A 21,256-nucleotide genomic window follows, 5' to 3' on the forward strand; every position below is an offset into this window, starting at 1 on the left:
TGATGGCAAGTGATTTCAACATTGCCTCAACGTGTTTCCCGTGCTGTGTGAAACACGCCATGGGAAACTCGGTGGGTTGCAGCCGGCAGCCATATGGACATTTAAATCCCTGTTTGACAGATGGGGATAAAAGGTGAGTTATTGCAGCAGGGCACTCAGTTGTCTCAGACAAACTTTTAGACTTGAAATTCTTGGTTCACATTCAGAATTGTTCTGTTTACACATATTTACCTACTTTTTGGACCCCCTCAAACTGACGACATCAGAATGGGGGACACAATGGTTGCATTCACCAGTTCATCCGAGGAGCAGGAACATCATCATCCTCACCAGGCACGGCGTGCACTTCCGCCACTTGCAGCTCCACTACTCAGAGGTGCGCCACAGGCACCTGCACAAGAGCAGAGAGGGCAACAACAGAGGGACCAACGTCGCAGGAGGCACTAACCTCGTGAGAAGGTCTGCAGACCGAGGCTGAGCTTCCTGGGCCTCTCTGAGGAGCAGTGCCTATGGAGGCTGAGAGTGGAATCACATTGCCCGTCACAGTTAGAGTCACCACTGCCCTCAGCTTCTTCGCCTCTGGATCGCCGGGGTCTCTCAGTCATCTGCCCACCTGTGAATAAGGCAGGTCACCAATGGATTGTTTTGCAGGGCGTCGCAATGCGCCAACTCCCCCATGGACGACCTCAGCCAGACGGTGAGGGCAGTGGGTTTCCACTCTGTGGCTGGCTTCCCACAGGTACAGGGTACAATCGATTGTACCCATATAACAATCCGAGCACCTCCACACGAGCCAGGACTATTCATCAAAAGAAAGAGAGATCACTTCATCAAAGCACAGCTCGTTTGCGACCACAGGAAAAGATTTCTTTGTGTGTTTGCCAGATTCCCTGGCAGCTGCTGTGATTCACTCATTCTGAGGGAACCCAACATCGCACGCACCGAACAACCTTAAGGGCTGGCTCCTCGGAGACAAGGGGTACCCCTTTCACACTTGGCTGATGACACCTCTGAGGAACCCCATCAGCGAGGAACAGTGTTGATACAATGACAGTCACATCGCCACCAGGTCTGTCATTGAACACGCTACAGGACTGCTGGAGATGCGATTTCGGTGCATGGTGGGGGAGCGCTTCAATACGCACCAGTGAGAGTGGGTCGAATTATAGTCGTCTGTTGTGTCCTGCACAACATGGCGCAACAGAGAGGGTTACCAGTTGATGAGGCCCCATGCCCTCATCCAGCATCCACGTCTGCCATCAACATTGAGGAGGAAGAGGAGGAGGGCCCATCGGCAGAGCGGCGGCTCATCTGACTGTTCGTGAGGCCAGGGAGTCACTTGATATTTGAACGATTCTCATAAGTACATATAGAAAGTGAGGATAGTCCAGTCCTCAGACCACCTGGAAAGAGCTGCACCAACACCAATCCCCCCTGGCACAAAACAGTTCTACAACTACATATACACCCACTGTGAAAGCACCCACTGGGTGGCATCTAGTCTCGCCGTTCACGATGAAGCACATGAAAGGCACTATCACAAAAGGCAGTTAAAAATGAGCAAGACATGGCAGTAGTGGTGAGAATGATAACATATAATGTGAATTTAACACCCTTGTGCATACCCTTCGTGCTCACAAAACCTTAGCCTTTCTCTTCCTACTACTTCTACGTGGTACATTCCCTGCGACTGCAGCAGAGGTAGTGGTAGGTTGCTCATGTTCATGCCCTGACTGCCTAGATGCTTTGGGCCTACGTCCTCTAGGTTTTGGAGCCCATGATGTCCCCGCCAAAAACTGCTCCACCTGCACCTGTGCAGGGACAGACTCGGCCACTTGGAGAGGAGGCAGCATTGCGGGTATTGGTTGAGAGGGGGGCAACGGATGAGACGTGGGAGCGCTTTGAGTGGCGTCTCCACTTCCATGTCCCCTTTCGCCATCATCCCTCTCCTAGGCCAGGCCCACATCACTCCTACCACCCTGCTGGAGAACAGTTTGGAGGACAGGTATGACGCCTTGGAAGCCCAGTTGTAAAATTTCTGTCTGCCTGTTTAAGGCAGCAGAATGTTGTTCATCGTAAGTCCGAGTGGCCATTGTCAGGGCTTGAATGGACTCATTTGTGAGCCGTATTTGAAGCTCAATGGAGGCTAGCCTTCTCTCCATTGCAGACATTCCCACACTTACCTGCGCCACCATCTCAGATATTCCCACACGTACCTGTGCACATTCCACTCATGCAGGAGGTGGACTCCTCCATCCTCTGCGCTATTGTGGAGAATGTGTATGACACGTGACACGTCTTCCAGTACCTCGCAAATGTGCTGCTGCCCCTCGATCATTCTCCTTTTAAAGGATGGCCCCCGGGGTTCAGCTTCTGCGTCTAGCTGAGCAGAGCCTGGAGAGGAGTGCGCCCACCGACGCGGATTCTCCACAGCTGCCCCTGCCACCAGTGTCTGCTCGTGACTCACCTGGTGCCAACTCAGCTAACTGATTAATAGGCCCCACCGAGGTGTGAGTATCTGCGCTGGTGGATGGCTCGCTAAGATGTGACAGTGCATTCACGGAGGCCGGAAGCTCCTCTGAGGAATTGGCCTCTCCCGCCACTGCGGTCGTTGAAGGGCCTGTAAGAGAATAGAAGGCAATATTAAGCATCATCACAGATGCGTCATGTTGCGATGAGCATACTGAGGTGTTCAACATGCCAAGCATTGTTAACATCAATTCATGTTGTGTGTGATGAATGTTAAAGTTGTGTCACCAGACGTTTGTGGGATGCCAGTCTCTGCGTCCCCGATGGACAAGCACTCAAGGGTAAGGCTGATCTCCGGGGCCCCCTCCTCCGTGTCTGTGAGGACCACTACTTGTTGTGGCCCCTCTCCAGTCCTCGCCCTCTCGCGTGCATTTTGCGCTCTCTTCTCCTACAAGGGGCGAAAGAACAGACATGTGAGAGAGTGATGGTGAAATGGTCAGCCAATGAATGTATTGCTTTTGGTGAGGCTGACCATGAAAGAGATGCATCAGAGGGTGAGTATGAGACAGAGACATCACATTGGATCAGGATTGGGGTGAGTGGTAGTGGTGGGTTCACAAATGGGGAGGTGAGGAAATGCTCAGGAAGTGAAGGTAAGTTGAGGATGAGTCTTATGTGGGTGTGATGAGTGATGTGATGGAGTAGTGTTGGCAGTGCAGAATGATGTGAGGGGGTGGGGGGGTGGGGGTTATGTGCAACCTGGAATATAGGAGAATCAGTAAGTGTGCTCACTTTTACTGACCTAGTTAGGTCATTGAAACGCTTCCTGTACTGGACCCAACTGCGGGATATGTTACTCCTGCTGGTGACCTCCCCTGCCACACCTAGCCAGGCCTTCTTGGTGGCAGAGGCAGGGCGCGTCCTCCATCAGCCAGGTAAAATTATTCCCTCCTCCTCCTCACCATGGCCAGCAGCAACTCAAGTGAGGCGTTGCTGAATCTTGGAGCTGGCTTGCCCCACTGCTGCTCCATTCTGTCTCCTTGCTCCTTGCTTCAGCAAAAGCCATTAGTTCAATGACCCTTTAAATCCAGATGCTCCAGCTGACAGCAGGTCATGCGGGTGCGCAGTCTGCCTGCTGTGCAGCTTTCGGACAGCAAACCCGGAAACAAGGTTAATGGCCACCAATTAAGTTGCGATCGCGCGGGGAACGGTAAGATTATAGTATTCGGCTTACCCACGCGCCCATTTACCACCCCTCCCCGGCTGCTGACATCATGCCGGCATTTTTAAAATCGTGCCCAAGCTGTCATAATTGTTGTCTCACTTCTCACACAACTCACTAAGCCTTGAGAAATGCATTAGGAACATGGGAATATACAGGACCAGAATATCATTTTTATCCATCTGGATTACACAGTTCACTATCTCTATCTCTCAATTAATGTTCTCCCTGAGCAGTCCATCCCAAACATTCACCACCCTCTGTGTGAAATAGTTATATCTGATCTGTTCATTCCCCTCCCATCTTCTAGGCTTAATCCCATCTGTTTCAATATCTGTTTCAATATCCATTTCAAAGGTTGTAAACCACTGACCAGTACTGTTTTAGTCATAGAATTTATTTTAGTTTTAGTTTCATGTCTTTATTTCAAATTTTGCTTTTATTTTAATTATGGTCGTCATAAGAAATTCAGTTCTAATTTTGGTCATCAACTGCTTTTTCCCTCAGTTTAATCACCAAAAACAACACAGGAAACTGCTAGGTGTTCTTTTTATTATGTTTTATTTCTACCCTATTCATAATATCAAATCTAATGAATTTATCATTGTTCATGCCCGGAATGTTCTCTTACCCCCTATAAATTTTCCATTATCTCAAAATTGATGCTAAATACTGGATTAAACATGGCACTTTCCCATCCTTGTGAGGATGTTGCATGACAAGTAATTTTGCATTGGCTCCTTGAGCTGATCTTTTGCAAGATAACTTCCCCCACTGCATTCTAATTTAATGTAATTAAAATTTATTCCAAGTATTAACTTATCTTTTCCCAATTCATGTTCATGAAAAGAGTCCACATCAATTGTCAATTATGAATTCCCTTTGCTTTGTGACACAGATTTGCTTTGTGATCACTGATTTGACTCTCATCTCCCATCATTCAAGCTAAATCTCTTTTGATAACTTTCAGACCCTCCCATCCTCCTATTTATCTTATCTATCCCTTAACATTTTAAATCCATCCAATACACTGAGAAATATGAAAAGTAGAGAAAGGAAGCAAAAAGAGAGTTTAGGTAGGCTGAGAGAGAGTCTGAAAGAAGACTACAAGTCAACATGAAAGGAAATGACAAAGGCTTTTATAAACATATGCATAGCAAAAGAATAGTCAAATAAGGTATGGGACCAATCAGGGATGGTGTGAGGGAATGGTAGAGACGTTAAAGAAGTGGTTTGCAGAACTTTTTAGTGAGGAGGGTGAGAATGGGACAGTGGGAGTACCTGGGAGGATGAGGACATAAGAACATAAGAAATAAGAACAGGAGTAGGCCATACGGCCCCTTGAGCCTGCTCCACCATTCAATAAGATCATGATGTGGAGATGCCGGTGATGGACTGGGGTTGACAATTGTAAACAATTTTACAACACCAAGTTATAGTCCAGCAATTTTATTTTAAATTCACAAGCTTTCGGAGGCTTCCTCCTTCGCCAGGTTCACATCGTTCACCTGACGAAGGAGGAAGCCTCCGAAAGCTTGTGAATTTAAAATAAAATTGCTGGACTATAACTTGGTGTTGTAAAATTGTTTACAATAAGATCATGGCTGTTCTTTGACCTCAACTCCACTTTCCCGCCCTATCCCCATATCCCTTGATTCTCCTAGAGTCCAAAAATCTATCTATCTCAGCCTTGAATATACTCAAAGACTCAGCATCAACAGCCCTCTGGGGTTGAGAATTCCAAAGATTCACAACCCTCCTCATCTCAGTCTTAAATGGCCGACCCCTTATCTTAAGACTATGCCCCCTAGTTCTAGACTCTCCAACCAGGGGAAACAACCTCTCAGCATCTATCCTGTCAAGCCCCCTCAGAATCTTATATGTTTCAATGAGCTCACCTCTCATTCTTCTATACTCCAGAGAATATAGGCCCATTTTATTCAATCTCTCATCATAGGACAATCCTCTCATCCCAGGAATCAATTTACTGAACCTTCGTTGTACCACCTCTAAGGTAAATATATCCTTCCTTACGTAAGGAAACCAAAAGGAGACTCCAGGTGTGATCTCACCAAAGCCCTGTACAATTGTAGCAAGACTTCCTTACTCTTGTACTCCAACTCCCTTGCAATAAAGGCCAACATGCCATTTGCCTTCCTAATTGCTTGCTGCACCTGAATGCTAACTTTCTGTGTTTCTTGTACGAGGACACCCAAATCTCTGTGAACACCAACATTTAATAGTTTATCACCATTTAAAAAAATATTCTGCTTTTCTGTTCTTCCTACCAAAGTGGATAACCTTACATTTCCTCACATTATACTCTATCTGCCACCTTCTTGCCCACTCAATTAACCTGTCTGTATCCCTTTGCAGACTCTTTGGGCATGATTTTAACATTGAAAAGCGGGTGGGTTGGGGGCAGGGGGGCACTCAAAATCGCAATCATTTCAGACCCACTCCCAACCGACCTCCAACCTGCCCATTTCTGGTTTTCACCGGGGCAGGACGAGGGGCGGGCAACCAATTTGCTCCTAGGAGGCAGGTCGGTCACTAAAACCTTTCAAGGAGGCTGCGGGCCTCCATTTTTGCAGATTTTACAATTTCAACCCCTGAGGGCTGGGATTCTTGGGCCTTCTCCTTCACGCCTCCTGAGAGGAGGTGAGAAGGCCTGAAACTGCAGGTAAGTGCCTTTCTGGCACAGCTTGTGGGCCCAGAGGAGCAGGAGTGCTCCCCCTAGGCCCAACAAGCCTACCTGCAATGACCCCCCAACAATCGCAGAACCCCCCCTCCCCGATCTCCGAACCCCCAATGATCACGGACACCCCCCAATCTCCGCACCCCCCCCCCACGATCTCCGACTCCCCCAACCATTGCGGTTGTGGTCCCCGCGATGAATCCCCCCTCACATCGGTCGCGGACCCCCACGATGACCCCCAATCTCCCCCCAACGATCAGAGACCCCTGCGATAACCCGCGATGCCGATACCCCCCTCCCAATGACTGACTCCCCCCCAAACCCCATGCCCACCGGTGCCCCATGCCTACCCATGCCCTTCAGTGCCCCATGCCCATCTGTGCCCCATGTCCACCTGTGCCCATCAATGCCATGTGCCCACCCATGCCCATCAATGCCCCGCACCCATCCATGTCCCCCATGCCCCCACCCCCCCATCCATACAATCAAAGACTTACCTGAAGACTTACCTGAACATTTCCTCTCCCTGGCTGCTCTCCCGTCCGACTGAGACCAGCCTGTCAATCAGGCCAGCCAGTCGGACGGCAAACCGACAAAAAAAATAAGATGTCCTTACACCAAATCATAAGGACGTCTGGGAAACCCTTATTTCTGGGTTTCCCGTCCGCAATTTGACCCCCCCACCCCCTTCCAGGCTTGGGGTCAAAATCATGCCCCTTGTGTCCTCCTCACAGTTTACTTTCCCACCTACCTTTGTATCATCAGCAAACTTGGATGCATTACACTCGGCCCCTTCATCTAAGTCATTAATATAGATTTTAAATAACTGAGGCCCAAGCACTGATCCTTGTGGCACTCCACTAGTTACAGCCTGCCAACCTGAAAATGACCCGTTTATCCCTACTCTCTGTTTTCTGACCGTTAACCAATCCTCAATCCATACTAATATATTACCCCCAACCCCATGAGCCCTTATCTTGCGTAACAACCTTTTATGTGGCACTTTATCGAATGCCTTTTGGAAATCCAAATATATTATATCTACTGGTTCCCCTTTATCTACCCTGCTAGTTACATCCTCAAAGAACTCTAATAATTTGTTAAACACGATTTCCCTTTCATAAAACCATTTTGGTTCTGCCTAATCATATGATTTTGTAAGCGCTCTGTTACCACTTCCTTAATAATGGATTCCGGCATTTTCCCGACAACTGATGTCAGGCTAACTGGCCTGTAGTTCCCTGTTTTCTCTCTCCCTCCTTTCTGGAAGAAATACAACTAGAGACAACTATTCAAAAGGAAAGTTAATGGGACTAAAAATAGAAATGTCTCCAGGCTTAGATGGTATGCATCCCAGAATAGTGAAGAAGGTTGGGCAGGAGATAGCAGAGCCACTAAACATAATTTCCCAAAAATGTTTGGAAGTGAGAATTGTGGCAAATGTTACACTTCTGTTCAAAAAAGAGGAAAAGGATTAGCCACAAAGTTATAGGCTAATTTGTCTTACCTTAGCTGCGGGTAAACTTTTAGATTCATTATACGGGTTGAAATTAATGAACACTTTATTGGATAGGCAGAGGGCCTTAGAGAGGGAATTCCAGAGTGTGGGGCCCTAGACAGCTGAAGACACGGCCCACAATGAAGGGTTAGAGTCTGCACAAAAGAGTCAGAGGAATGGAGAGTTTGGGGTGGACGGTTGTAGGGCTGGAGGAAGTTACAGAGATAGGAAGGGGCAAGGCCACGAAGGGATTTAAACACAACAATGAGAATTTTAAATTGGAGGCGTTGAGGATCGGGAGCCAATATAGGTCGGCAAGGACATGGGTGATGGGTTAGCGGGACTAGGTGTGGGATAGGATACAAGCAGCAGAGTTTTAGATGAGCTGAAGCTTATAGAGGGTGGAGGCCAGCCAGGGGAGTATTGGGATAATCAAGTGGAGGTGACAAAGGCATGGATAAGGGTTTCAGCAAAAGCTGGGTTGAGGCAGGGGCAGAGGCAGGCAATGTTATAGAGGTGGAAGTAGGTGGTCTTTGAAGATCTCTAATCAATATATTGACAAATTATTGATTGCACATAAACTGGGTGGTGCATTTTGTCCATATGTGATAATTTCAGCTTGGAGATGGAAGAGATGAACATTTTCTTTCTGTCTGGTAGCTGCTGTCTCTACAAAGTGAAATAAGTTAACCTTTTGTTCCTAAATGCTCTTTGCATGCTTCTTTATTTTCATGAGCATCTGCAAATAAACATTTTTGATGAAAATTTCCAGTGATGAATTCAAATATGCCTGCATGTATCAAAGAACAAATACAGCCTGAATCATGTCCCTACTTGCATAATATCTGATCTCATGCTTAGATGGTGGTAGTACTAATATGTGACACTCTGTGTGAGTGAAACCACTCTACAAACATTACTTAGACCTGCAAGACTCTGAAAAGCTCAAACTTGTCAGATAGAAAAGTTGGCATCAGAGGAATGGGTGGTACAGTGAGTTAGATGCTGGCTGCTCATTTATGGTATGTGAGTTCAAATTCAATCTAGACTTGATAGATGAAAGTTTCTGCTTTCTGTAAGGGTTGAACATGACACGAATTTGGCCCATAGCACAAACAGTGTCAGCTGTGGCTCAGTGGTAGCATTCTTGCCTCTGACTCATGAAGGTTATGGGTTCAAGCCCCACTCTGTAGACTCAAAATCTAGGCTGACACCGCAGTTCAGTACTGAGGGAGTATTGCACTGTTGGATAGTGCTGTCTTTCTGACGAGATGGTAAACCAAAGCCCAGTTTGCCCTCTTAGGTGGATGCAAAAGATCCCATGTGACTATTTGAAGATGAGCAGAAGAGTTCTCCTGGTGTCCTTGCCAACATTTATTCCTGAACCAAAATCACTGACACAAACGATCTGGTTATTATCTCATTGCTGTTTGTGGGATCTTGCTGTGTGCAAATTGGCTGCTGCGTTTCCTACATTACAACAGTGACTACACTTCAAAAGTATGTTGTTGGCTGTAAAGCACTTTGGGATGTCCTGAGGTTGTGAAAGGTGCTATATAAATGCAAGTTTTTTCTTTAATTCAGCATTAATTGGCACTTAAATTGAGAGGATGGTTGGTGTGGAAAATGAAGAAATGTTACACTCATGCAGTAAGGAGTGCTCTTCTGGGGTTATGTTTGAGACACATCACAGGCAGAGAATATCTATCCATTCTAAAACTGGCCTCAAAGTGCTTGATGCTAACACTGAGGCCCTGAATTGAAAAGTGTTCATTTTCTAGTACTAATAGCCCTTGCCTTGAGGAGCACAAAATCATATATTTTTTAAAAAGTTAGCATGTTTGTGAGTGTGATGGCATAAAATAAGAAAAATGTACGGAACCACAAAACTGATTAATTCATAATATTCTTGGTATAATTTTTTTTAAATCATGTTACGTTGGTGTCAGTCCAAATACCGTAGCCAACAAATACGTCCATAGCACAAAATTCCACACAATTAATGAAAACAAATACCAATTGTTTACATTTCTTTTTATACCTTCTCAAAATTGATATTGATAATAAAATATATAAATGCTTTTCCTGTTTGTAATAGATAATGCAGAATAAAACAAATAGCATAAATTCCAATTTCACCGCCCTACTCCCCAGATTACTAATTATCAGTCTGGTTTTCCAAAGATGGGTCAGTTTATTAAATTTGGATACATTAGTAAAATGCATTATAAGTTGTGAGTCTCGACAGCAGACATCCATACAGTAATATTTGTAGCCTGATTACAGTTAAAACATTTGCTCTTGATAACTGCCTGGACTGGCTTTTCCTAAAATGTGAAATGTCCAGGTTATTATTAGAATACTCGCTACCAGAATTTAAAGCTCAGACTTTAACATATTAAACAAATGCAAATAAGATAAAAACTGGGATTTCTATTTCAAAAACGTATCAGATGAAGTAAGAAATATCAACATACGTAATATTTTGGAGACACAGCTTGTCAATCCATCTACTTTTATTTGAAGAGCACAGATGGCTCTGAGCCCTGTACATCTCAATAGAAATCTGAACAAGATTGCGCACATTATTATTTTAATTCAGATCAAAAATAACCATACCTTTGTGCTGATCAAAAACAGATGAAGAACTAAAATCCATTTTCTATCTCATTATTTAAAATTGGAGCAAGAAAATGTCATCTCCAATGCTTCAAGCAGAGAATCAGAGACTGCAGTAAATAGAATAACAGCTGTCGTCAAGCAGTATGTTAGGGAATAAATTACTTTACGGCCACTGGTTGTGGAGGAGAATAACAGTGCTGGCTTGCACCTATCACTGAAACAGTTGTTTTCTACAGGCTGCTGCTGGAGGGCTATATCTGATAGGAACAGCTGAGCTTATTGAATAAATCCACACAATATCTGGTCTGAAGAATATCCAGGTGTTCCTTCTAGTGATGCTGGTAAGACTGCTCAACAATCACTTCATCAGGACAAGAAACAGCCACCAGAGATCTGCCACTCGAAAAAGATGCAGATGAAAGCAGCACCAGCAATATCTCCTTAAATAAAACAGAAGCATCTTATTGTAAACAAGGGTTTTCATATCCAAACTGAGCATGTGCAATCTGGCAGTGCACTTTGGGTATACAGAATACAGAATACGTATTGAAATCCCAGGAAGGATGTTTATTTTATCAATATTTTTATATTATATGCTTCTTTAAAAGCTGGTGAAAAACAGCCAGTAGTGATATGATTCCTGATTACTTCTTATATAATGTAAGAGTGCTGCTCTCATCTGGTTGAGGAATAAGCGAAACAATAAATAGAATGCTAAAAATTACCTGTGACCTTACAAGAATTGAGAAATATAAACAGAAAATGCTAGAAATACTCAGCAAGTCAGGCAGCATCTGTAGAGAAAGGAACAAAGTTAATGTTTCAGGTCGATGACCTTTTTTCAGAACTGGAAGAAGTTGAAGATTAAACAGTTTTTAAGCAAGTACAGAGACAGGCAAAGTGTGTGGGGGGGGGGGGGGAGAACAAAAGGGAAGGTCTGTGATAGGATGGAGGGCAGGAGTGATTAAATGACAAAATGGATGGTGCAAGGCAAGGAAGGAAGGTGGTAATGGGACAAGTAAAGAAACAAAAGATAGGTCTAGAAGAGTTGTAAATGGCAACATCAGAACCATTACCAGCATCTGCTGTCCGAAAAAACGGGAGCAGTGGTTATGATCTGAAGTTATTGAAATCAGTATTGAGTCCAGAAGGTTGTAAGGTGCCTAATCGAAAGATAGCAACATAGGAACAGGAGTAGGCCATTCAGCCCCTCGAGGTGATGAGGTGCTGTTTTTCAAGCTTCCGTTGAGCTTCACTGGAACAGTGTAAGAAGCCGAGGACAGAGAGGTCAGAGTGGGAATGGGACAGAGAATTAAAATGGCAAGCGACCAGAAGGTCACGGTCACGCTTGCGGACTGAGTGGAGGTGTTCAGCAAAGAATTGAGAAATGTTGCTTTGTTGCCTTATTGGGACCATTTGGAATAGTGAAAGACCTTTACTGCTGTCAGGGTATTTACCTATAACAGTTTGGAAAATTATTTGCTGTAAATTCCCAATGACTAATATCATAAAACAGAATAGAAAAATATACATAGTTACGTTTAGTTATTAACATTCACAGAATAAACTAAAAAACTTGTTAACATGCAACACATTTTGCCACATCCTATAATATACTTTACACAAAGTCAATATTCTCAAGCCTCAGACCAAGACCATCGGTCTCAGGTTACAGAGAGTCACAGTCTTTGACTAGGAATATGAAGAAAACATTTAATATAATTGTGCAATTGTAGCATTTCTGATTTTCCTCAAAGAACGTAGACACCATCACAAATTTCCAGAGAAGCCGTGCCTAGAACTTGCATTTATACAAACGCTTTTAACGTAGTAAAACATCCCAAGGGGCTTCACAGGAGCGATTTTCAAACATAATTTGACACAGAGCCACATAAGGAGATATTAGGACAGGTGACCAAAAGCTTGGCCAAAGAGCTATAGATTTCTCTTCACATACTGAAGGTGGATAGATGTACAAGTATATAGAGAGCAGATGCAAATTGGTCAGGTAATAGGTGTTAATACCCAGATTTAGCTTGATACAAACACATGATGATGATCGCAATTTAACTACTAGTAGGTGAAGAGAAATCAATGCATCTGCGGTGCACCCATTGAACTGTTGCAGTTGCTTTGGTTGCAAGATAAGCCATAACCAGCACCATTTGCATAGCCACTTTATCTCCACATATTCCAAGCAGCTTTTAGACACTATGGCCCCGATATTACCAGGGAGGCGGGATGGCATGAGGGGGGCGGTGACTGGGCGCATGGGTAACCCGCCCAGTGAAATTGGTCCATTCCCCACGCGATCGCAGGTAAGTTGAAGGCACTTACCGTGGCTTCCGGGTTTCCCGTCGTCAACCTACGCAACGGGCGGACTGCGCACCCGCATCACAGGCTGTCAGCTGGAGGAGCCCTATTTAAAGGGGCAGTCCTCCACTGCTGCTCCTGCAGCAAACAACCAAAAGTACAGCATGGCGCAGACCTGGGGAAAGGCTGCTCCCAGATTTAATGATGCCTCACTCCAGGTCCTACTGGTTGGGATGAGGAGGAGGAGGGAGATTTTCTACTCAGCGGACGGGAGGAAGCGGCCTGTCTCTGCCACCAAGAAGGCCTGGCTCGAGGTGGCAGAGGAGGTCACCAGCAGCACCAACGTCTCCCGCACATGGTTCCAGTACAGAAAGCACTTCAATGACCTAACTAGGTCAGCCAAAGTGAGTACACTTACTCATTCTCCTACACTCCGTCTTCCACATCACTGCCGCCACCCCACAACTCCTTCTGCGCTGCCAACACTATTCTATCACATCATTCCTCACACCCACTCAAACCTCATCCTCAACTTACCTGCACTAACTCACCTCCCCAGTACTCATCCCATCACTACCACTCAATCCAATCCTCGTACAATGTCATGGCTCTGCCTCATACTCATCCTCTGATGCATCTCTTTCACGGTCAGCCTCACCCAAACCAATGCATTCAGCGGTTGGCCACGTCACCATCTCTTACTCATGCCTCTCTACTTTCTTCCCTTATAGGAGAAGAGAGCCTAGAATGCACGGGAAAGGACGAAGACCGGAGGGGGGCTGCAACATCAGGTCGTCCTCACGGACACGGAGCAGGAGGCTCTTGAACTGTGCCGCACCCTCAAGTGCCTGTACGTCGGGGACACCGAGACTGCCACCCGACAAACGGCTGGCGACGGAACTTTAACATTCAGCACTCACAATAGCAAATGATGTTAACATGCCTTGCCATCTTCAGCACCTCAACATCTGTCATCATGCTTAATATTGCCTTCTGTTCTCTTACAAGGCCTTCAGTGACCGCCATGACAATGGAGGGCAATTCCTCAGAGAACCTGCCGGCCTCTAAGGGGGCACCGTCACATCTGAGCGAACCATCCACCAGCGCAGATACACACACCTCGGTGGGTCCCCATCCTCAATTAGTTGGGGTCGCACATGGTGAGTCACCACACACGTGAGCACGAGCAGACACTGGTGGCAGGGGCAGCTGTGGAGAGTCCATGTCGGTGGGAGCACTCTTCTCCAGTCTCTGCTCAGCTGGACACAGATGCTGAACCCTGGGGGCCATCCTTTAAAAGGAGAATGATCGAGGGGCAGCAGCACATTTGCGAGGTGCTGGAACAAGTGCCATGCACATTCTCCATAATCGCGCAGAGAATGGAGGAGTCCAACTCATGAGTGGAATGGTGGCACAGGTACAGGAGGGAATCTCTGAGATACTATCACAGGGACGTGAGGGCGTCTCTGAGATAGTGTCGCGGGTAAGTGAGGGAATGTCTGCGATGGAGGGAAGGCTAGCCTCCATCGAGCTTCAAGCACAGCTCACCAATGAGTCCATTGAGGCCCTGCAACGGCCCTTTGGACTCAGGGTGAGCAACTTTCTGCCGGCTTTAACAGGTAGGCAGATACACTAGCACTGGCCTTACAAGGCTTCACACATGTCCTCCAAATTGTCGTCCAGCAGGGTAGTAGGAGTGATGTGGGCCTGGCCGAGGAGAGGGATGATGGCGAAAGGGGACATGGAAGTGGGGATGCCACTCAAAGCGCTCCCACGTCTCACCCGTTGCCCCCCTCTCAACCAGTACCTGCAATGCTGCCTCCTCTCCAGGTGGTCGAGTCTGCCCCTGCACAGGTGCAGGTGGAGCAGTCTTTGGAGGGGCCCTCACGGGCACCGAAACCCAGAGGGCGTAGGCCCAAAGGGTCTAATCGGTCAGGGCATGAACAAGAGCAACCTGCCACTACCCCTGCTGCAGCCACAGGGGAAGCACCACGTAGGATACTCGTAAGCGTAGGCAAAGGTTTTGTGAGCACAAAGGGGATGCACAAAGGTGTTTGACGGTTTGTCATATTTTTTATTTATATTTGATTTTTGTTAATGGCACATTAAATATTATTATTGTCGCCACTATTGCCACGTCTTGGCCATTCTTGACTGGCTTGTGTAATAAGTCCCTTTTATGAGGTTCACCGTGAACACCCACACTTGATGCCACCCATTGGGTCACCCTACAGTAGGTGTATGTGTAGTTGTACGACTATTTTGTGCAGGTGCCTGTGGCGCAGCACTGTGTTGTGGAGCTTCACATGGCGGAGGTGGACGGCATGCCTGGTGAGGCTGGTGATGTTGCTCGTCCTCAGATGAAGTGACGAATGCGGTTATGGGACCCCCCCCCATCCTGATGGTGTGAGTTTGAGGGGGTCCGCAAAGTAGGTAAATGTGTTTGCACAGCAGAGTTTAGGGTATAAATTAATAATTGTGCGTGGAAAGACAAAGGTGTTGCAGCCAAAACTTTGTCTGAAGTGACAGAGTGCCCTGCTGCAACACAGTATGTTGAGGTATAAATGAGGTATTCCCCCCAACTGTCAAATAATCCTTTGAATCTCCCACTGGCTGCTGGCTGAAACACGTCTGCTCCAACAGGGAGTGTTTCCCCGAGAAGGGGAAACATGCTGAGGATCCTTCAAAATTGCACCCCTGCCAAAATCTCCAGTCAATGAGGTCTGTCAAGTACCTCAACTACCTAACTAACAATGTAAATTATCAACCTGCCGGTTTTAATTGCCGGTGGGAGTCTCGCATACAGGAGCTGCGCGCGCACCCGAACGCATCATGGGGCTGATTTTAGGATGGCCGAGCGGGTGCGATGGGGGCGGGGAAACCCAGAAGTCAGCGGGTTGGAGCCGGGCTCTGAACCCACTCCGGGATTCCGCCATTTTAGGAGACCCCCGCCCCCATTGCACCTGCTCGGCCATCCAAAAATCGGCCCCATGATGCTTTTATAATTTTTTGCTTTCTATTGCGTCTGATTCAGCAAGATGTTTAGCAAATGCTTTAAAATTCAAACTAAATGCTACAGGGCGCTAAATTGATCTGTGTGGTGCCCGTTGTTTCCAGTGTGACGTGCGCCGGCCGCCATCTTGGTATAGGAGTTAACGCATGCGCAAATACCGAACGCCAGAAGCATGTAAAGTAAGGAGAAAATGGATACAATCAGTGTGCAACACTGATTTAAAGTGATTCACACCATTTTGGGACTTAATGCACAACTCAACGCACAGTCTTAACCCTGACCATCTGAACGTGTCTTAGAGTGCTTGGAGGGCCCCCACCAGCGCTATTTAAAGGGACCATGCAGGATTTACAGGTTAGTGGCTGGATTATTGCATCTGGCTGCCGAGACATTTGTAACTGTTTTAGGAGGTCTCCTATTCTTGAATACTAGGACTAAGAGACATAACCTAACATTTAGAGCCAGGACGTGCAGGAGTGAAGTTAGGAAATGCTTCTACACTCGAAGGGTGGGAGAAGTTTGGAATGCTCTTCTGCAAATGGCAGTTGATGCTAACTCAATTGTGAATTGTAAATCTGAGATTGATAGATTTTTGTGAACCAAGGGTATTAAGGGATATGGGGCTTAGGCGGGTATATGGAGTTAGGTCACAGGTCCGGCATAATCTAACTGAATGGCAGAACAGGCTCAAGGGGCTAAATGCCACTGCCACTTGCTGCCTCCTCTTATGCGCCACCTTCTCCTGCAAGAAAGCGGGACGTGTGTCTGGGTGATGTGCCTGTCATGGTTGAATAGCTGCCAGTGTGTGTGGCCTGTGAGTTGTGGGTGGGCGGCTTGCAACAGTGATAATGTGTAACAGTGAGAGTAAGCATCTGATTGGAAGTGTTGAGTACTGATGGAACGAATTTGATGGTATGTGGGTGATGGGGGGATGTAGTGCGTGGAGCAGTGGATGCGGCTAGTGATGTAGTTAGTAGAGACGCCATTGCACTTCTTCCTGCACTGCATCCATGCTCATGATGTTGTGCGCCTGGCATTGACTTCATCCCCCGCTGCCTCCCACTGCCTTTTGGGTATATGCTGGAGGGCCTCTTGCCACCCTGGGGATATAGGATGTCCCTCCTTCTGTCCACCTCTTGCACCAAGGCCTCTAGTGCATCAGCAAAGAACCTTGGTGCACGCAGGCCTGGTACAAGCTCAGATTGGCAGATTGGTGAGGTCTGGCATGCAGGTTGGAGGATGTGGGATTTAGTAGTGCGCAACCTTTATTCACTGTTTTAACATAACTCATCAGTTTGTAACCATAGGGACGGGAGCTGCATCTGTGTTTTGCATATGCGATGTCTGATCTCCGTTCAGACTCTGTGCAGATAGCAGACTGTTACTTTCAGTAAATAACAGGTACCAGCTACCTTTAAGAGATTTTTGAGAGACAGCCTGCCTTTAAGAGATAGGGGCGCCTCCCGCTGGTGGAAAGTGCGAATTGCATTTAATCCTCATGGCAATGCTGATTCGGAACATTGCTTGAAGTTAAGTCCTCAGGACTCATGAAAGTCTCGTCCTGCCTGCGCAGGGGCCATTGGGCACGGGGTAATAGAAGATCGCGCTACCCCTGCCCAATAATGGGCCCTATCCAATTTTTCTCCCCCCACAGTATTTTGTTTCTTGTGATGTTGATGAGTCAATGAGACACAACAGTATATAATATGCTGGGGAAATGTCAGTGATATGAGCTGTAGGCATATCCGTGGGAGCTGAAATACTCAGACATACTTAGGCTGAAAAGTGAAGGAAACACTTTTCTTTGACCATCAACATTTTTATCGGCAAATGTGACCGTTGAAGAAGTGTCAGAAGTAGTAGTAGGTGGGTGTGGAGGGGGGCACTTCCTTAACTGTGGAACAATATGTCATCTACTTGCAGTAGAAGTGCAGGCAAGGTACTGCCAGCAATAACTTTCAGCTGAACTTTCAATTGCAACTGAACTTTACTAGTAAATGGCCTGTCTTCAGAGGTAGCATCAGAAAAAAGAGCTTTTTCCCTTTAAAGGAAAAGAAGAGATGTTAACAGGAGCTTTGCCCTTTAATCCCCCATTCTACTAGGCCTTTTTATTAGCAAGACTTGATAATGGAGCTGAAGTGGAACTGCCCCTGATGCTGCTGAGGTTGATGAAAATTATGCTGAATCTCTGTAAAATGTTTTGACTGATTGAAATATCTCCCTCAGTTCTCAGTGTCACATTGTATGGCAGTAATTATCAAGGCAAGGGACATTGGCATACTTAAGTAGATCTATAGAAATCCAAAGAATTGATACTAACACTTCAGCAATGTGTGGTCCTCGAGTAAGTAGTGACTCCAGTTTTGATCAGCATAAATATCCAAAGACCTGGAAATAGTAGAAAGGCTTCAAAGAAGGGCCACAAAGAATGTGCTGCGTTTCATATCACTGAGTATGAAAAGAGGCTAAGGGAGCTTAATCTGTTCTCATTATAAACAAAAGGTTAAGCATCATCCAAGATTTTCAAATCATGTGGTAATAGAGAGGATGGATGTGGAGAGAAATTTTTTGTGGAATCAGAAGAAGAGAATTAAGTAACATGATTCCAAAATAAGGAAGCCACAAGCTTAACAGAATTTAAGGAATGATCTTCATTTATGGATGAAGTGCCACTTAATAGATTGCATCTAGTGCATGCAAACTCTGCTGGAGTATTCAAAGGAAAATGGGCAAGTTCTTTATTCAACAGAGGACAAAGGCATTATGGGTTTGGTTTCAAGACATAAAACAGTCTGTTACAGTCTCAAAACAAGGGCTGAAGTAATGGGTAGGGAGGAGGGAGAGATTTTCTCTCTTACACTATGCGTAACTAAATTGTAAACTAGTTTACAAAGAACGGGTTTATAATATTATTACACATTGCGTACAGAGAAAATCTTCCCCCAGGATGCTCTGGATACCTGAATGACCCTTTCTTCATCGTATCATGTTACCAATTTACCAAACTCAGCCCATAATTTAAGGTGATTAAATAAGGACTGCTCATATAAAATAATGAAAACTGTTAGCCCAACTAAAAAGTGAAATGGCCCATATAAGTGAAATTGAGGTATTCATAAAATAATCTATTTCAATTATTAAATTAATCTTTATTAAATTTTGGTACACCATGTTTGAATGAATAATTGTACAATTAAGTTTCATACAGTTTGTTCCACACATCTTCCTTGTAGATTCACAGACTGCATGCAGTTTTCCAGAAATAAAAATAATGATTTAGCATAGATTTTCCAGTTCATTTTTACAATCAAACATGATTCCTTTCATCACAGCATGTCTAAGGTAAAGGGTAATCACAAGTGTGTATAAGTCAGGTGATTCTACATTTCCGAGAACCAATATTTTGCCTACAGGGTAACAGTGCACTAATTACTACGAAATTTACCCTGTGATCTATTCACAAAGATAAGTACAGGTGAAAGAGGCCATTCTGCTCATCTAGCTCATCCTTCCACAGTAACCTGTAGTTATGCCACATCTGTCCCCTTGCCTGACTGTCTTAGTGATTTATTTATAGTTTTGGTTGTTCTAAATAATACTGGATGGGCTAAAAATTGACAAAGAAGAGGTACTTGAAAGACTAGCTGTACTTAAAGTAGATAAGTCACCCGGTCCGGATGGGATGCATCCTAGGTTGCTAAGGGAAGTAAGGGTGGAAATTGCGGAGGTACTGGCCATAATCTTCCAAGCATCTGTAGATACGGGGGTGATGCCAGAGAAATGGAGAATTGCAAATGTTACACCCTTGTTCAAAAAAGGGTGTAAGGATAAACCCAGCAACTATAGGCCTCAATGGTGGGGAAACGTTCAGAAATGATAATCCGGGACAGAATTAACAGTCACTTGGATGAGTGTGGATTGATTAGGGAAAGCCAGCACGGATTTGTTAAAGGGAAATCGTGTTTAATTAACCTGGTAGAATTTTTTGATGAGGTAACAGAGAGAGTAGATGAGGGTAATGCAGTTGATGTGGTGTATATGGACTTTCAAAAGGCGTTTGATAAAGTGCCACATGGTAGGCTTATCATCAAGATTGCGGCCCATGGAATAAAGGGGGCAGTAGCAACATGGATACAGAATTGGCTAAGGGACAGGAAGCAGAGAGTAGTGGTGAATGGTTGTTTTTCAGACTGGAGGGAGGTGTACATTGGTGTTCCCCAGGGGTCAGTGCTGGAACCACTGCTTTTCTTGATATATATTAATGACTTGGACTTGGGTGTACAGGGCACAATTTCCAAATTTGCAGATGTTGCAAAACTTAGAAGGGTAGCAAACAGTGAGGATGATACTGATAGACTTCAAGAGGATATAAACAGGCTGGCGGCATGGGCGGACACGTGGCAGATGAAATTTAAAGCAGAAAAATGCGAAGTGATACATTTCGGTAGGAAGAACAAGGAGAGGCAATATAAACTAGAGGGCACAACTCTAAAAGGGGTACAGGAACAGAGAGATCTGGGGGTATATGTCATCATTGAAGGTGGCAGGGCAGGTTGGGAATGTGGTTAAAAAAGCATACGGGATCCTGGGCTTTGTAAATAGAGGCACAGAATACAAAAGTACGAAAGTCATGATGAACTTTTATAAAACACTGGTTCGGCCACAACTGAAGTATTGTGTCTAGTTCTGGGCACTGCATTTTAGGAAAGATGTGAAGGCCTTTGAGCGGGTGCAGAAGAGATTTACTAGAATGATTTCAGGGATGAGGGACTTTAGTTATGTGGATAGACTGGAGAAGCTGGGGTTGTTCTCCTTGGAACAAAGAAGGTTGCAAGGAGATTTGATAGAGGTATTCAAAATCATGAAGGGTCTAGATAGAGCAGATAGAGAGAAACTTGAAAGGAAAAAATATGCAAGGCTACAGGGAAAGGGCAGGGGAGTGGGAATAGCTGGATTGCTCTTGCATAGAGCTGGCGCGGACTTGATGGGCCGCATGACCTCCTTCCGTGCTGTAACCTTTCTATGATTCTATGATTCTACAAGAGGCAGCATCTCTTAATAACAGTAGTAGTAGTAGGAACATAGGAATATAGGAACAGGAGTAGGCCATTCAGCCCCTCGTGCCTGCTCCGTCATTTGATAAGATCATGGCTGAACTGTGATCTAACTCCATATACCTGTCGTTGGCCCATATCCCTTAATACCTTTGGTTGCCAAAAAGCTATCTATCTCAAATTTAAATTTAGCAATTGAGCTAGCATCAATTGCCTTTTGTGGAAGAGAGTTCCAAACTTCTACCACCCTTTGTGTGTAGAAATGTTTTCTAATCTCACTCCTAAAACGTCTGGCTCTAATTTTTTGGACTGTGCCCCCTACTCCTAGAATCCCCAACCAGCGGAAATAGTTTCTCTCTATCCACCC

The 21,256-nt window shown here is 45.4% G+C and overlaps 1 protein-coding gene and 1 pseudogene across 1 annotated transcript in view; one reads left to right on the forward strand and one right to left on the reverse strand.

Annotated features, from left to right (window-relative positions):
* The window catches only part of ankrd55 (ankyrin repeat domain 55), a 57,550-nt gene extending 54,050 nt beyond the window's left edge, over nucleotides 1-3,500 (reverse strand). Inside the window, exons 1-4 of the mRNA XM_068001657.1 lie at nucleotides 3,432-3,500; nucleotides 2,758-2,917; nucleotides 2,468-2,620; nucleotides 331-391 (exon numbers count right to left, since the gene is read on the reverse strand). Of these exons, the coding sequence (XP_067857758.1) occupies nucleotides 331-391; nucleotides 2,468-2,620; nucleotides 2,758-2,917; nucleotides 3,432-3,500 (443 nt within the window). The remainder of the gene's footprint in view (nucleotides 1-330; nucleotides 392-2,467; nucleotides 2,621-2,757; nucleotides 2,918-3,431) is intronic.
* The window catches only part of LOC137322916 (putative nuclease HARBI1 pseudogene), a 201,874-nt pseudogene that overhangs the window by 161,625 nt on the left and 18,993 nt on the right, over nucleotides 1-21,256 (forward strand).

The sequence above is a fragment of the Heptranchias perlo genome, chromosome 1 (genome assembly GCF_035084215.1).
Source record: "Heptranchias perlo isolate sHepPer1 chromosome 1, sHepPer1.hap1, whole genome shotgun sequence".
NCBI classification, from domain to species: Eukaryota; Metazoa; Chordata; class Chondrichthyes; order Hexanchiformes; family Hexanchidae; genus Heptranchias; species Heptranchias perlo.